This window comes from Macadamia integrifolia, unplaced genomic scaffold (genome assembly GCF_013358625.1).
Source record: "Macadamia integrifolia cultivar HAES 741 unplaced genomic scaffold, SCU_Mint_v3 scaffold2300, whole genome shotgun sequence".
Lineage (NCBI taxonomy): Eukaryota > Viridiplantae > Streptophyta > Magnoliopsida > Proteales > Proteaceae > Macadamia > Macadamia integrifolia.
In genome coordinates, this window is record NW_024868624.1 from 15327 (window position 1) to 32222 (window position 16896).

Here is a 16896-nt window from a genome sequence, read left to right on the forward strand (position 1 = left end):
AAAAAAATTAAAAAAAAAAAAAATTCATTATTGGTCTTAGCAACTTTTTAAAAGAATGGTTATTCTATCCAAAGGTGTAGCAGTACTGCACAAGGCTCTCTTTACTACAGATTTTAGGAGGGACATATGTACAAAGACTTACCCTTGCTTCACAAAGAGGTTGTTTCCTGATTTGAATCCATTATAGAGAATAAAAAATAAAAAATAAAATATAAAGGAATGCCTTTTTTTTTTTTAATTCTTTTAATTTATTTATTATTATTTTTTATGCGAAAGGATAGCTTGTCATTTGTCTTTTCCTCACTCTCTCTCACAAGGTAGGGGTGATAGTGATTCTAAATCCTAAAATCATTTGAATGACCTACAGTATATAGAATACAATAATGAAAAATAGAAAAAAATCGATCACATACCCGTTGAGCGTGAATGAAGTCCCTAAATCAAGGTTGAGGTTTGCACTATGAACTATGATGAAGAACCATGCAATGTGGGTCCTTCTACTGAGATCTTCTACAGCCTCTTACTCTGAGATCTTCTCTCTGTCTCTAAACTAGCTCTGGTGAGAAAGCAGTGCTCATAAAATATTATTACGAGAGTAACGGCTGCAAGGACCGTCAGTATTCTATATATAATAGAATCCATAAACCCTATTCCATTCCCACAGTTGAATATGGCTAAAAGTTTCTTAATTAGAGTGGTCCTCATTTTCTTGAGCCCAATAGGTCAATCAATGTCAGTTAAGCCCACATAACAGTCTTAACAATTTCTCACTTGAGCTACACTGATACTGATGTCTTTCCATTGACATCTGGTTAAATATTCCCAAGATTGAATACCACTCAAAATAAACTTTGATCCAATCAACAATCTTTATTATTGTATAATAGTAGAAAATACACCTCAATATACAGTATATAACAATCTAATGTTACAGACAATAGAAAATTATCAATTCAAATATCTTGAAAACATAGATATAAGAGATTATATCATAACTGTGATCACATAAGATATATCCTTCTTTATAGGTCTGTTCTTGATCTAAAGATCAGTCTACCTTAAAAACCTCATAGGTAGAGAACTTTGATATTAATCAATACTTAAGTAAATTGCACTTTTCTTACATTAATATCTCACTTTGGGATACAACCTATGGTTAACAATCATCTCCATGGATTTAGGCTAAATACCGTCATAAATCATGAAATTTGGTTAAATACCGTCATAAATCACGAAACTTGGCTAAATATCGCCATTAACTGTGACATGTCAAAGTAAACTACAATAATCATACAATAATATGATGAGATAGAATATAAATGAACACTATACTAGAAAGTAAACATTCTCAATATAGATTGTGCTCATAATGTATGATCTAACAAAACAATGCTTATTACAATATCACTAAGGATAAGTAAACTCCTACTAAACAAGCATATCAAAAGATTCCATCATACCCATGTTAGAAACATGAGTCTTAAAACTTCCCACTGGAAGAGCTTTAGTCAGAGGATCAGCAACCATCTCTTCAGTAATAATATGCTCAACAACGATCTCCCCAGTGATGATCTTCTCATGAACCAGAAGATATTTAATCTCAATGTGTTTGGAGCTGCTTGATCTATTGTTATTCTTTGCAAAGAAAACAACAGAAATATTGTCACACTATAAATGCAAAGGCTTAGAGATGGAATCTACAATCTTTAGTTCATATATGAAATTCCGCAGCCACACTGAGTCTCATAAAGTGCCACAAACTCAGCTTGCATAGTGGATGAAGCTAAAATAGTTTGTTTGGTACTCTTCCAAGAAATAGCTCCTCCTCCCAATACAAAAATGTATCCAGAGGTAGACTTTCTATCATCAGTATACCCACTGAAGTCCAAGTCAGAATACCCCACAACTTCAAATTTCTCTGATTTATTGAACGCTAGCTTGAAGTCCTTTGTCCATTGTAGATAACGCATGACCTTCTTAGCTACAGTCTAATGAGCCAGACCAGCATCAGATTGAAACTTGCCAAGTACACTGATTGCAAAGGCAATGTCAGGGTGAGTACAAACTCGTGCATATATCAGACTTCCAACAACAGAGACATAAGACTTGTCATTCATTGAGCTCCTCTCAATATCATTCTTTAGACATTGTTGCTTGTTCAACTTGTCTCCTTTACTGATGGGTGCTTCACCACCAGAATATTTAGATATGTTAAACCTCTTTAAAACTCTATCAAGATATGCCCGTTGTGATAACCCAAGTAACTCCCACGGCCTATCACGACTAATTTCGATTTCAAGCACATAACTAGCTTCACCCATGTCCTTCATTTCAAAGTTTTCTGAAAGAAAACCCTTGGTCTCCATCAATAAGGTCTTGTTGCTGCTAGCCAACAGAATGTCATCCACATAGAGCATAAGAAAGATGAAACTACTCCCACTGAGCTTCAGATATATGCACTGATCGATTAGATTCTCTACAAAACCAAAAGAAGTCACAACTTGATCAAATTTCAAGTAGCATTGTCGAGATGCTTGCTTTAACCCATAAAGAGACTTTTTTAGCATACAAACAAAGTCCTCTTTACCCTTTTCCTCAAAACCTTCTGATTGTCTCATGTACACCTGCTCTGATAGCTCTCCATTCAAAAAGGTTATTTTCACATCTATTTGATGTAACTCTAGGTCAAAAATGGGCAACAATGGCCATGATAATTCTGAATGAGTCCTTTGATGAGATAGGTGAGAAGGTTTCCTTGTAATCTATCCCCTTTCGCTGAGTAAAATCCTTTGTCATGAGTCTAGCTTTATAGCATTCTACTCTACCTTGAGAATCTGTCTTGGTTTTGAAAACCCAGTTGGATGCAATAGCCTTACAATCCTTTGGAATTTGCAGTAATTCCTATACTCCATTGTTGCTAATGGATGACAGTTCTTCCTTCATTGCTTCTACCTATTTGTCTGAATGCTTTTGATTAATTGCCTGAAGAAAAGTAACAGGGTCTTTTTCTTGTCCTATGTCAAACTCACACTCATTCAAATAAGAAACATAATCAGAGTGCAGAGAAAGCTTGCACACTCTAGTAGACCTCCTTACAGGTTCAGGTGGAAGACTACCAATATCAGCGGTATCAGGAGGTGATGGTGGATTTGCAATAGCATTATCTGTCCCAACTTACAAATCATGTTCAATTGGAGTTTGAGTGACTATATCATCAGATATGATGGGATTGAGATCAAGAAGTGAATTTTCAACTCAACAGGTGCCATCTCAGGGGTGTCATACTCCCCTTTTTTAAAAGAGAAATTACGAGGTGTTATAGATTCTTCATTGCATTCAACAAATCTAGCATGAGTGGTCTCTACAATTTTGTGTCCTGGGCCAGGATAATAAAATCTATACCCTTTAGACCTCTCTGGGTATCCCACAAAATAGTAACTTGTAGTCTTTAGGTCAAAAACTTTTTCTTAAGGGTTAAAGACTTTGGCTTCTGCCTGACATCCCCACACTTGCAAATGTCTAAGGCTAGGCATTCTGCCACTCTAGAGTTCATAGGGAGTCTTATTCACAGGCTTGTTTGGCACTCTATTGAGAAGATAAACAACAGTTTTAAGCGCCTCTCCCTATAAGGATTCTGGTAAGGTGGTATTGCTCACTATAGAACAGATCATGTCTTTCAGGGTACGATTTCTTCTTTCCACTACTCCATTCTGGTAAGGTGTTCTAGGCATGAAATATTGAGGAGCTATCCCATGTTCTTGTAAGAATTTTGTAAAAAGACCAAGCAACTACTCAAAAGTACCACTTCTCCCATAATATTCTCCACCCCTATCAAATCTGACCACTTTGATCTTCTTGGAGTGAAAAAGTTCAACTTTAGCTTTAAAAATCTTGAAAACATCTAGAGCACTAGATTTCTCACTGATAAGGAAGACATACTCATATCTTGACCAATCATCAATGAAAGTTATGAAATAACGGTGCCCAGTGAGTGGGACAGAAAAAGGCCCATAGATGTCAATGTGAATGAGGTTTAATACTTCAATACTGAGAGTAGCATCTTTTTTCTTGGAAATTATCATTTTTTTTCTTAATGCAATCTATACATGTTTCCATGTGCTGAAAATCAATATTTTCTAATATCCCTTCCTCTACCAATCTTTTCATCCTCTTGGTTGAAATATGGCCCAACCTTCTATGCCATAACATAGAGGATTTCTCATCAATCAGAGAGCGTTTCACTCCCACATTCAGAACTTATGAAAAATTACAATTCAATCTATAAAGCCCATCAATAAGAGTATCACTACCAATAGAGACTAAATCATGTAATAACCAAAAACCAACTTGATTAAAATTAACAGAATAACCGTCTGAACAAAGTCTAGAAACTAAAATCAAATTCCTCCTCTTAGAGAGAATATTAACAACATCCTTCAAATCAATAAATAAGTCTGAATGAAAAAATAATCTAATAGTTCTTATGGCTTCCACTTCAACTCTAGCTCCATTGCCCACGAACACCGTCACTTCATCCTTGCTTGGCACCCTCCTGCTTAGGAACCCCTACAAGAAATGAGTGACGTAAATAGATGATACGGAATCTAACCATCATGAATCAATTGGTACATTAATCAAGCAAGATTCAAAACATACTGAGGATAGATTCATACCATCATCCTTCTTTTTCTCAAGATAAGTCTTTCTCTTAAAACAATCCTTCTTCATGTGCCATTTGGCCTTGCACCAAAAACACTATATGCCACTCATGTCTTTTTGTCCCCCATATTTTTTGAAATTTTACTTTCCCTTCTTGTTTTTTCCTCCTTTAAATGGAGTGAATTTTCCTTTTTTAAAGAACTTCTTGATTCATTTGCTAGATCCTATAGAATATGAAGTCTTACATTTAGTAAGATTGACACTTTCAACTTTGGTCCTATTAATTGTTCCCTCTTCCTGGGTTACCACAATGATCAATTCATCAAGACCTCATTTATCCTTCAATGTATTATAAGTAGTCTTAAGAGTCTTGTAGCTCTCAGGTAGAGAGTTCAAAACAATGGTGACCACGAAGTCATCATCAAAGTTAATACATGTACCTCTGATCTTGTTTCCCAAGGAAACCAATTCCAGTATATGCTCTCTAGTACTTCCTACTCCATCAAATCTAGCCCCAATCAATTGGCTCATGAGATCGTGAGCCTGTGATTTCTTAGAGCTATCAAACTTAGCTTTTATTGCAGTCAAATAATCAGAAGCAGTGTCATTTTTAGCAACACTATCCTTGATAGACTCAGGCAAAACACTTTTAATAACAGCCAAGGATTTCCTATTTGTAGTGACCCACTTGTCATAATCCCCTTTCTCAGTTTGGGTACTGACTGCAGTAGGTTCAGCTAGTTTGGTGGTCTTAGTACACAGCCTTAGGTCATTGAGAATCATGTAGACCTCTAAGTCTTCCATCCATTTGTTGAAATTATCCCCAGTAAACTTTGGAATATCAAGTACACCAAAACTAGAAGACATCATGTTGAATATTTCAATAAAGAATATTCTATTTAACATACATACATATATGTAAAAGAATAAACATGTAACAATTAGCAAAATTAAACATTACAATACTCAATTATCAATTACTTTAAGAGTGTCAACTGGAACTACATTCCTGACCTTTGGGTCTGAAACATACTGGTCCACTCAAGTTTCTGCTATTACTGTGAGACTTCTTCTAATTTTCAAAAAAATACCGCCATCTTTGGATGGACAACATCTTCTAGGTTGAGAAATCCCTATTATGTTTTTCACTTGCTTTAACTTTAACTTCTCTTTGATAATGTCACATTTGGGTGAGCATTAACAACCTTGCTACCAACCATTATTCTCTGTCTTTTCAAACAAAGAAGAACTTGATTTGTATTTTATTACAATATGGTTGAACTTTACTATTTTTGGTGAATTTCATCAAATCTTACTGCAATAGTCTACAAATTCATTCTAGCAACTAAAAGTGGGATTGTTTAAGCAAGAATAAAAAAATATTCATAAACAAAAGCATGAACTATCATTCCCAATAATAAACAAGTTCATATTCTGATATGTAAGTAATGTATGAATTGATTTTCTTTTATTTTTTCCAATTAATAGGAAAATTATAAAAAATCATTAAACACCCATACTTGTAACTTATACAAAACAGACCATAAAAGTTGACCAAAACTAGGCTCATAATATATCAAAACGAAGAACACGAAAAACTGGACTCAACGCAAAAAAACAGGATGAAAAATTATTCAACATTTGCCTATACGAGCCATTTGAAGTTGCAAAAAAAAAAAAAAAAAAAAAAAAAAAAGGGATCAAAATCAATCTAGTTTTCCCAAACCAACCGGTTCGGCCAAGCGGTCTAATTCGGTTCGGGTATATTAGTTCTGGGTCAAATTCAGGGTCATCGGGTCGGGTATTTGGGTCAAAATTCAGGTCGAATGGTCAATGACCCGATCAAATTTTGACCGAGTCAAACAGGGTTGGTTATGAGTTGACCCACTGCACCTCCGGGTCAACTCTGTAGGGTTTTCGAGTTGACCCAGCGATAACTCGCCATGATAGTTTTTTTTTTAATTAATAATAAAAAAAAATTTCTTCTCCTCTGGCAGTAGGTTTTCGGCGGCGTGTGCCGATGAGTCTGGAGGCTTTCGGTGACTTGCGGCATACTGTCGCCACCGTCTTCTCGTGCTCTACAATTTTCATTAAAAAAATTTTCCCATACAGGACCTTTAAGAGAGAGTAAAACAATGATTTTCATAAATTAAAATCCAAACCCTTTTTTTTTTTTAAATAATTTATTGATTCTAGCACCATAATGTAGGCTTTGATACCAATTGATAGTGATTCTAAATCTAGAATCATTTGAATGACCTGCAATATATAGAATACAAGAATGAATAATAGAAAGAAATCGATCACTTACCCGTTGAGCGTAAATGAAGTCCCTAAATCAATGTTGACGCTTGCACTGTGAACTATGATGAAGAACCACATAATATGGGTCCTTCTACTGAGATATTCTGTAGCCTCTTATTCTAGGATCTTCTCTTTGTCTCTACACTAGCTCTTGTGAGAAAGCAGTGCTCCCAAAATATTATTATGAGAGTAACAGCTGCAGGGACCGTCAGTATTCTATATATAATATAATCTCTAAACCCTATTCCATTCCCACATTAGAATAGGGCTAGAAGTTTCCTAATTAGAGTGATCCTTATTCTCTTGGGCCTAATAGGTCAATCAGTGTCAGTTAAGCCCACATAAGAGTCCTAACAAGGGGATAATTAAAATCACAATGAGTTATTCGCCCGAAACAAACATTTACCTGATTTGGTTCTCCCGTGACTCTTTCTTGAACCAGCCAGCATAGGAGAAGTTGAAGTAAATCCGATCAAATCTCATGTCCTTGAGGAGCTCATGATTGACATAGTTGTTGCATCCACTCCATGAAGAATCATACATCCTCTACTCTTCAAATCATTGATGTTAGACGTGGCCTTCCGGTGGTTTTTCTTTAAAAAAATCTGAAACACAAACTCTATTGTTGCATTAAAACCATTACAATTTAGAGGGCATATATGTATATCGTCTGAAGACCCAAAATGAAAAGTAATCCATACAAGATTGGTGAAGGCAAAGTATAGCTACTTGGAACAGAATAAGATTGTGCTAAAACAACCAAAGGGATGAGAGAAGAGATTTTTGCCAAAGTTACACATAATTAGGAAGTAAATGAGAGAAGAGATTTTTAACAAAACATAACAAAATTAAAAGAGTAAAAGTGAGTTTTGAATGTCTAGGAAAGACACATTTAATTCATGGATTTCTACCAAAACAGAAAAAAAAAAAAAAAAACAGAGATGGGTACTTCTAAATTTCAACAAAACAACACAAAATTAACAATCGATCTAACTAAAATTTTAAACTTATACCTTCTGAATCGAGAGAAGTAGCAACCATGTTATTAGCATAACCAAAAGCCTTGGCTAGACAAGCAGAGAAAGAGAAGTCTCCCTCCCCAACTAGTAGTATCTTGTGAGAACAGTAATAGTGTTTTATCCTTCTTCTTGTAAATCATCTTTGGAAACTGTGATCTTGTCGCCAGTAGAGATATGAATGATATGTTCAATCTTTTCTACTACCTCAACACCATTATCAACAATGCTAGCCCCACTTTCATCTTCAGAGACCTTAGTCTGATCTCGGTAACTAGAGGCAGGAGGAAATGGGTCTGCTACATCTTCCCTGACCTTTTCATCTTCTGAAACCCTGGGCTTTGGGTCAATAGAGACAAGAAGAAATGGCTCTACATCTTCTCTGTCCCTTTCAACTTCCGAAACCCTGGTCTTAGGGTCAACAGAGAGAAGAGGAAATGGCTCAGCATCTACTCTGACCTCAGCATCAGTAACAGTTTTAATATTTTCTACAGCCTCAACTCCATTGTCAACAATGATAGTTATTATCCTTTCATCTTCTGATACCCTGGTCTCTGGGTCACCAGAGACAAGAGGAAGTGGCTCTGCTACATCTTCTCTGACCTGATCAGCATCAGTTATAACAATAACTACTGATCCTTCATCTTCTTCTGAAACTCTGGTCTTTCCATAACCAGAGGTAGGATGAATTGGCTTAACCTCTTCAGAGTGATCATCAAGTGCGTGGTATACTTTCTGTTTTCGTCCACATATGATGCTTATGAGGTTGGATAGGACCTGACCCATTTCAAATAAGAAGCTTTTCAGGTTGGAAAAAGGATCTGCACCAGTAAACTTTTTCCTCTTCTTTGATTTGTCAACCCAGAAAACACAGCTAGGAAGAGGAACTTAGTGAAATGTTTAGAGATGCTCATCATCTACTAATGTGAAATAAACCATTGTGAGAAGCTGAGGTCAATTGCAAACATTTAATGGGAAAGTGAGGAAGACAGTGCTGGATTTGATTTGGTTTGATTTCTGCAAAAATCAAGTGTGTATTCTTTAAATGTACGAGATAATAATGTCGTGGCGGGGCAACTTCATCTAACTTTCATTTCTTTGCTTATCACTGAAGAAAAAAATTTCATTTGATGGAGAGAGAGAGAGAGACTTTCATAAATGTGTATGAGAATGTGGGTGGTGGTAACTTTATATTCTAGTATGGTATTGGTCGTCGTTGGTAATTTCCTGTGGGATTGGCTCTACACAGGATAAAAATCTTTTGCAATTCCCATCTCATACAATTCTGTACAATACTCCTTGCAGAGGTTGACACGTGGACAACTTGAAATAGATAGCTCAGATGCTTTGTTGATTACGCTCCACCAAAACCGGTTAGAAGCAAATGAACCGATCTATCCAATGGATCAAACAGGACCAGTTCAACTCTCCCGTTGGAAGCCACTCGCATGACACTCTCTCTCTCACCCCTCTCTTTGACTCTCTGTTACATCTCTGAACCCTAACAAGCTTGCTCTCACGAAGGAAAAGCTCTGCTACCCTAACTCGCTCGCTTTGAACCATCAGTTGAGCTTGCTTCCCCCTTTCTAAAACAGAGCGAATCAGCCTCACTCACTCTCCTCTCTTCCTAACTACTCCCAAACCCACCTCCCTCTCTATTAATGGCCACAAATCCTCCACCGATGATTTGGTTTTGATGAGGTGGGGAGGGGTTGCTGCCTTCTGCTGGTCGCATGTTGCATCTGTTTCTGCAATCACATCTCTGCTTTTCTTAGCCGGCCAGGCAGCGCTGTGGCCTGTAAGGCTATTGGTGGCTATGGGTGTAGTAGCCTTTTTTTTTTTTCTTCTAGCCCCAACCCAAGTAGCTAAGTACCGCTTCGGCGGCAAGTGGAAGAGGCCTTTCTTGGGGAACGGTGGTTATTTATATATCACTTTATCGGAACTGACAATTGCCGCTTCTCTCTGAGTCTTATGGGGTGAGGGGTGAGGGCGCTCGATTTCTCTCGAATAGGGCAACTTTGGGTCCTTTGGCCTTTTCCACTGCATCAATTTAGAGGTGCGTTTCAATTAATGTATGTCAAGTGAAGGCGAGTCAGATTCTGCTTTTTTCTCTCATCTCTTGTTTCTTCTTCTACTTTCCCCTTTTGCCAGAACTTCATGAGAGATAATTAAACATTCTAATTACCTAAAAATTGGAGATTAATAATGTTTTTTAGCCATTCTGGAATGGGTTCGTTGTGAATTGTTATTATCTACCGTCTTCTGTATTTAACCATTTATGACTTCTGGAGTGAGTAAACATTCTTCAAGTAGAGGAAATGAAGAACCAAAGAGCAATTTCTTCTCTTCGATTCTCTGCCAATCTTGTTATTCATATTGGGGGACCAATTCAAATTGAGAGTATCAGCGACAGCTTCATGAGCAAAGAATGAGAGAGAGAGAGAGAGAGAGAGAGAGAGAGAGAGAGAGAGAGAGAGAGATCGACTTAGGGTAACAGGGTAACAGAGCTTCTCGTTCATGAGAGCGAGCTTGTTAGGGTTGAGAGGGGTGAGAGAGACAATGTCGTGGGAGTGGCTTCTAGCGAGAGTTTAATCTATTAGTCACAAAATTGAACTTGTCCGGTTTGATCCATTGGACAGATTGGTTCATTTGCTTCTAACTGGTTTTGATGGAGCTTCAATCAACAAAGCATTTGAGCCGTCTATTTCAAGTCGTCCACGTGTTGACTCTTGCAGTGGGTATTGTACATAATTGTATGCGATGGGAATCGCAGAGGATTTTTCTCCCTCTGCACAAGATTCTGTCTCTAAACATAGATGATTGCCCATTAGTTCCTTCCCTATAACAACTCCAGTCATCCGTTATCCAAGATTTTTTATTTATTTGTTTTTTCACCCATGGTGAAGGATGAATCCCCTCAGTTCTCACTATGGCAATAGGGAGATTCAATACCATAGCAGCCTGGATTGAAAGGGTTAATTTCGACTTTGTAAATAGAACGCTAGTGAGAGTATAACAAAAAGGTGAAAAAGGGTTATGTTGGATTGGTGGTTATATCATAAGTGGAGATTTTTTCTTCTCTATTGGTAAATGAAACTTTTTTTTTCTTCTAATAAATCAAAAGAGATGAATTATTGATTTTTTTACAAAAATTATGAAGTATCTGTTTGGCAATGTTGGCACCCTCTCCTTAGATTTTTCTTTTCAGAAAGAAGACATAAGAGAGATTTATTTTTTATTTTTTACTTAAAAGATTAAATTATTAAAAAAAAAAGAAGAAAAAAATTAAAAAGTAAAGAAGATGGGATATCCAGCCAAACCACAATAAAAAATGCCAAAAGTGAACCCTTACATGACCATCAATAAGGACTCACAATCATTATTTAGCAAAATCGAAATCTAGACCTTGATAATGCATTTACGATATGTTTCTTGTTTAACTAGGGGGGGAAAAAAAGCCGTGGTGTTGACGATCTTGATCAATAATTGAATAATGAGATTTGCCTCCTGAAGTAGTGAATGATTTTCCACTTGGTTGAATCAAATAAAGGCTGAATTCATTCCTCCACCACGAATAAGGGAAAACGTATAAAAATCATCTACAGTGGCTGCATTGGTGTAGTGAGCATCGGGTGATTGAAAGTCCCTTTGGGGTATATGTCCAAATACTCTCAACTGTCCGATAGTCACTGTATCTCACCACTCGTTACAAATGATGTAGATATAGGGAATATAGAGACTGAACTACTAGACTACTAGAGTGACCACCATGGTTTCAAGTATCGGAATTGTTTTGGCCGTGTCGTATTGGCATTGGATGAAATTGATACCCAATCTCCTATCATTAATCTATTCGGATCGGTCATCCTTATCGTTTTAAGAGTAAAAACGTAAAAAACGAATTGTGCTTTTTTTGAAAATCAAAGGATAAAAATGACTGATACAGACCGATTCTCTCCGATACTAATCCAAATTCATAGAGACCGATATCAATACTAATACCAATACCAATACCAATACCAAAATCTAAATCCATGGTGACCACAACTTCCTTTGAAAGATTTTTCAGTGGGAGAGATTAATAATAATCTTTGTATATAAGATTCTTAAAAATCAAATCAAATAAAGCCAAATCATACTTCCTTACACCGTGAGCAGATTGGTGAATGACGTTCATAGATGATGACGAGGGATTGGTTGTGGCCACGTGAAACGGGGTGCCCTCTGAGAATTTATGGATCGAATCCATTTTTCTGTCCCATCATCATCTTGACTCCTAAACTCTGGATTGGGACTTGCCCTAATGTCTGACTCTTTCTTTTCTTACAAAAAAAAAAAAAAACTTGCTTTTGGGTTTGGGCCCCAAATCTCAATTTCTGCTTAATTTCTACATTATATATTAGGGAACAGAGAAGGCTCTCTCCTACATGGTTTAAAGTATCGGTTGTATTGAATTGGTATTAATTGAGATCGATCATTGATCTATGATCGATTCAGATTAATTAACCATATTGGTTTAGGGATAAAATAATAATAAATTAATACTTTTTGAAAAGACAGGGCAAAATAAGCCAACATCCACCAATCCGATCCGATCCGAATTGTTATATACCAAAACCATCCCCTAAATCCTTGCTCTCCTACCTTGAAAAAAAAAAATCTCCCAGTCTTAGGCATACATTGCCCTTCAAATTTTGTTTTATTAAATGAATTACTACATTAAAACTAAATCGAGAATTAACAGAGTTTGTACATATTATCCATACTAACCAGCCATCTATTTCTAAAGGTTAATTGTGTCATATCCTTTAGCTTAACTATAAACATAGTTATAAGCTAAACTAAGATATGGAATAATAGAAATTATTTTTCTTGTGAGCCCTTCACTTTGCAGTCTAAATGGAGTTAAACTATGTTTACTGTTAAAGTTTCTTAGTTTAGTGAAATTTGAAAGCTGCAATTTTTCTTAAGTTGCCAATATATTATTCCATATCTTGAAGAAACAGAGAACACACAAATAAAGATGGAAAAATGTGAAAAATGTGAAAATGGGAAGTTTACAGGTTGCAGAAACATGCATTGGAAAAACCTAATCAGTTCTGCTGTTTATACTGATCAAGAAACTAAAAGAGTAAAAGTGGGTTTTGAATGTCTAGGAAAGACAAATTTGGTTCATGGATTTCTACCAAAACAGAACAAAGAAACAGAGATGGGTTATTCTCAATTTCAACAGAACAACACAAAATTAACTTAAGTTCTTCCAAATTACAACGAAACAGAACAAAATTAAAAAAATTGATTTAACTCAAATTTTAAACTTATACCTTCTGAATCGAGAGTAGTAGCAACCATGTTATTAGCAGAACCGAAAAACTTGGCTAGACAAGCAGAGAAAGAGAAGTCTCCCTCCCCAACTAGCAATATCTTGTGAGAACTGTAATAGTGCTTTATCCTTCTTTCTTCTTGTAAATCATCTTTGGGAACTGTGATCTTGTCGCCAATAGAGATATGAAAGAATATGTTCAATCTTTTCTAAGAGTCTGGATCAAATCCTTGTACGAGAATGACTTTCGTACGGTGTTTGCTCCACATTTGGACTCCATTCAAAATAAAAACCAATTAAAAGAAGATTGAGATTAAACGTGTCAGCACTGAATCTTTTAATTGACTTTTGGGTTTCCCATTATATGTAAACAAGAGAATGCAAATTCAGAGAAATACACTCGTACCTAAACCTAGGTACTTGCGTAGAGTTCATTTTCAAAACCTAACCGTTAAGGAGATGGTGCTCAAGTGCCTATTATTCTTCATATTGGATTATTCCTTTTTGTTATAAGATTATTATGTTCATCTGTTGTGTGAAATCCCAGTAATATTCATGAATGATTCAATTATAGATATTTGAATCTGATAATATCCGCTTTAATAAAAGACAAAACTCGTTGCATGCACCAAATCGCTTTGATAAGTATATCAAAGTGTCTCATCCTCACTATGCGATGTGAAATAAGGTATTAATTCCAATCATTACATGAATACTACATGGTCACATTAGAGCCTAATTAAGTCAAATACCCTCATGTGTATTGGTATGTCTATGATTATTGCACTCTTTCATAGGCCAAAATTTTTAATCCAAATTGGCCAAGTAAAGGAAAAAAGTAACATTAAAGATCTAAGAATAGTGAGGGGGTGAAACAGATCCTGTGAAGGAAACTTCTTAAGCATTACTATAATATGAGGATCTTCACAAACTCATAGAAGAGTGAGCTAGGGAGGACCTATAAGAATTGGTAACTCATTCACTGCTCAAACCCATTCATGAAAATGCTATTGAGTGTATTCTTCATCATCCATGGTCTCTATCACAGTCCAAACGTAAGTCTTGCTAGGATTGCAATCAAAGTTTCCATCTCCTCCAAATCCATATTTAGTATTGTAACCTGGATAATTACTCAAATTAAATACCACTGCTTTTATAAAAGTGAGTCCATTAAGTGAGGCCAGAGATTCTATATTCCATTTAAGATGAAACCCTACTGACTTGTGGGAAATGTGAATTTCTCCCTCTTCACAAAGCATCTTCTTGGCATTCTTGAAGAACAAGGTGATCAGCTTTTGGTGTCGACTGCATATATTAAATAAAATAAATAAATAAATAAATAAATAAATGGAATTTGATACAATCATATAAAAAAAATAAAATTTAACACTTCGATCTAAACAAACATTTACCTGATCTGGGTCTCCCTTGACTCTTTATTAAAGAAACCAGCATGGGGGAAGTTGAAGACAATCCGATCAAATCTCATACTCTTTAGAATCTTATGGTCTGACATATTTGTTGCATCCACTCCATGAAGAACCATACATCCTCTACTTTTCAAATCACTGATGTTGGACATGGCCTTGCCGTAGTTTTTCTGTAAGAAACCTGAAATACAAACCCCAGTGTTGCATTATAGACACTACCATTGTGTCGCAATGGAGTAACCTTACCTATTATGTCGAGGTCTGTCATCACTTGGAATAGACTTTGTACTAAAACAACACAAGGGAGGATGCATATTTTATGGTTGAGTTTCAACTTCCATAGTTTAATTGACAGAGTCGTGAGAGGGTACTAATATGCAGGAGGATTGAAATTTCATAGCTACATCCTTTCATACATTGGCACTTTAAAAGAAAAAAAGAGAAAAAAAATACATGACCTTCCAAATCCTACATATGAAAAGACAAACCATATATGGAAATGACAAGCTAGCCATTGTCTTCTCTGGCTTTCAAATTACACTAGCCCTCATATTAGGAGGAAAGAAATCTTATCTTGCATAGGTCACAGTACTATATATTTTTGCTAAATAAACCAACATTTTTATTTAGATTAGGTCAGATAAAATTCAGAAAATAGTTTGTTAAATTACACAGAATTAGAAAGCAAATAAGAGAAAAGAAGGTTTTCTCATTTAAAATACTAGTTCCACACAAAAGATTGTGATTTACTTACCTTGCAGAGCCACACACACAAAAAATTTTACGCAATTGTCTCATTATTTTATTGAGATCTCACAAGAATGATAAGAATGGATAGTTTACAGGTTACAGAAATGCAATAAAATTATTAAATCTCATTCTAACCCAATTTACTCTCTGTTCTTTACTCTAGCCAAGAAACTTTTAACACTAAATTTTGGTTTTGTCCCCACTGAGACTGCAAAATGAATGACTTGCAAGAAAAAAACCAGGTGATGTTATGACAAAAATGCAAAATGGAAATTTACTGGTTGCAGAAACATGCATTGAAAAAGGACTAAACAACCTAATTAGTTGTTCTGTTAATACTAGTCAAGAAACTAAAAGAAGAGTAAAAATAGGTTTAATTTGGTCTATAAACTGCAAAAAAGTGGCCAGGATAGACACATTTGGTCCACAGATTTCTACCGAAACAGAACAAAGAAACAGAGATGGGTTCTTCCAATATTCATCAAAACAACAAAAAGTTAACTATTGATCTTCCCACAATTTTAAGTTCTTCCAAATTTCAGTAAAGCAACAGAAAATTAACTATTTATCTAATTCCAATTTGAAACTTATACCTTCTGAATTGAGAGAAGTGGCAACCATGTTATCAGCAGAGCCAAAAACATTGGCCAAACAAGCAGAGAAAGAGAAGTCTCCCTCCCCAACCAGCAGGATCTTGTGGCTACTGCAGTAGTGCTTTATCCTTCTTTCTTTCTGCAACACTCTTCCTTTCTTTGCCTTCGATCCTGAACCATCTTTGGGAACTCTGATCTTACCTCCATTAGAGACATTAAGAATATGTTTAATCTTTTCTACAACCTCAACACCACTGTCAACAATGATAGCTATTGATCCTTCATCTTTTTCTGAAACTCTGGTCTTTCCAGAGGTAGGATGAAATAATGGCTTCACCTCTTGGCAGTGATCAAGCGAATGGTATACATTCTCTTCATCATTTGTCTCTGCTCTCTTTTTTCTTCCAAATAAGATTGTTGACAGGTTAGATAGGACCTGACCCATTTCAAGACAGACCTGAAATATTTAAGCCTTTTGCTCTTCTCTGATCTCTTAGCACTGCAGAGACAGCAAGAGGAAGAGGAGCTTAGGGAGACTTAAGAAATGCTCATCATCTATTAAATCAAGTGTGTATTCTATAAATGTAAGAGATGATAATGGGACGTGGTGGTGGGGGGGGGGGTAACTTTATCTATTTTCAGTTCTTTGCTTAACAATGAAGAAAAATAGTTCATTTGGCCAGGGGGGTTTGTTGTGTGAGAGAGAGAATTTGTTTTCTATAAATGCAGGACATGATAATAGGGAGCAGCATCGTGGGTGGTGGTGGTAACTTTATGTCCTATCAGTTCTTTGTTTAACATCGTAGGAAAAAAAAAATTCA

At 36.0% G+C, this 16896-nt stretch overlaps 1 protein-coding gene across 2 annotated transcripts; it reads right to left on the bottom strand.

The window, feature by feature from the left end:
• Nucleotides 1–14119: 14119 nt before the first annotated feature.
• On the bottom strand, nt 14120–16624 carry LOC122066254 (uncharacterized protein At4g26485-like). Of its 2 annotated transcripts, XM_042630079.1 has the most exons (4): nt 16076–16624; nt 14715–14913; nt 14524–14607; nt 14120–14422 (listed from the first exon to the last, which is right to left on the bottom strand). In XM_042630079.1, exons 1-4 carry the CDS (start codon nt 16518–16520, stop codon nt 14410–14412), a joined length of 741 nt encoding a protein of 246 aa, XP_042486013.1. In that variant the 5' UTR covers nt 16521–16624; the 3' UTR covers nt 14120–14409. The 2 variants fall into 2 exon arrangements, with proteins under 2 accessions (XP_042486013.1, XP_042486011.1); XM_042630077.1 differs by having other exon boundaries at nt 14120–14607.
• Nucleotides 16625–16896: the final 272 nt, after the last annotated feature.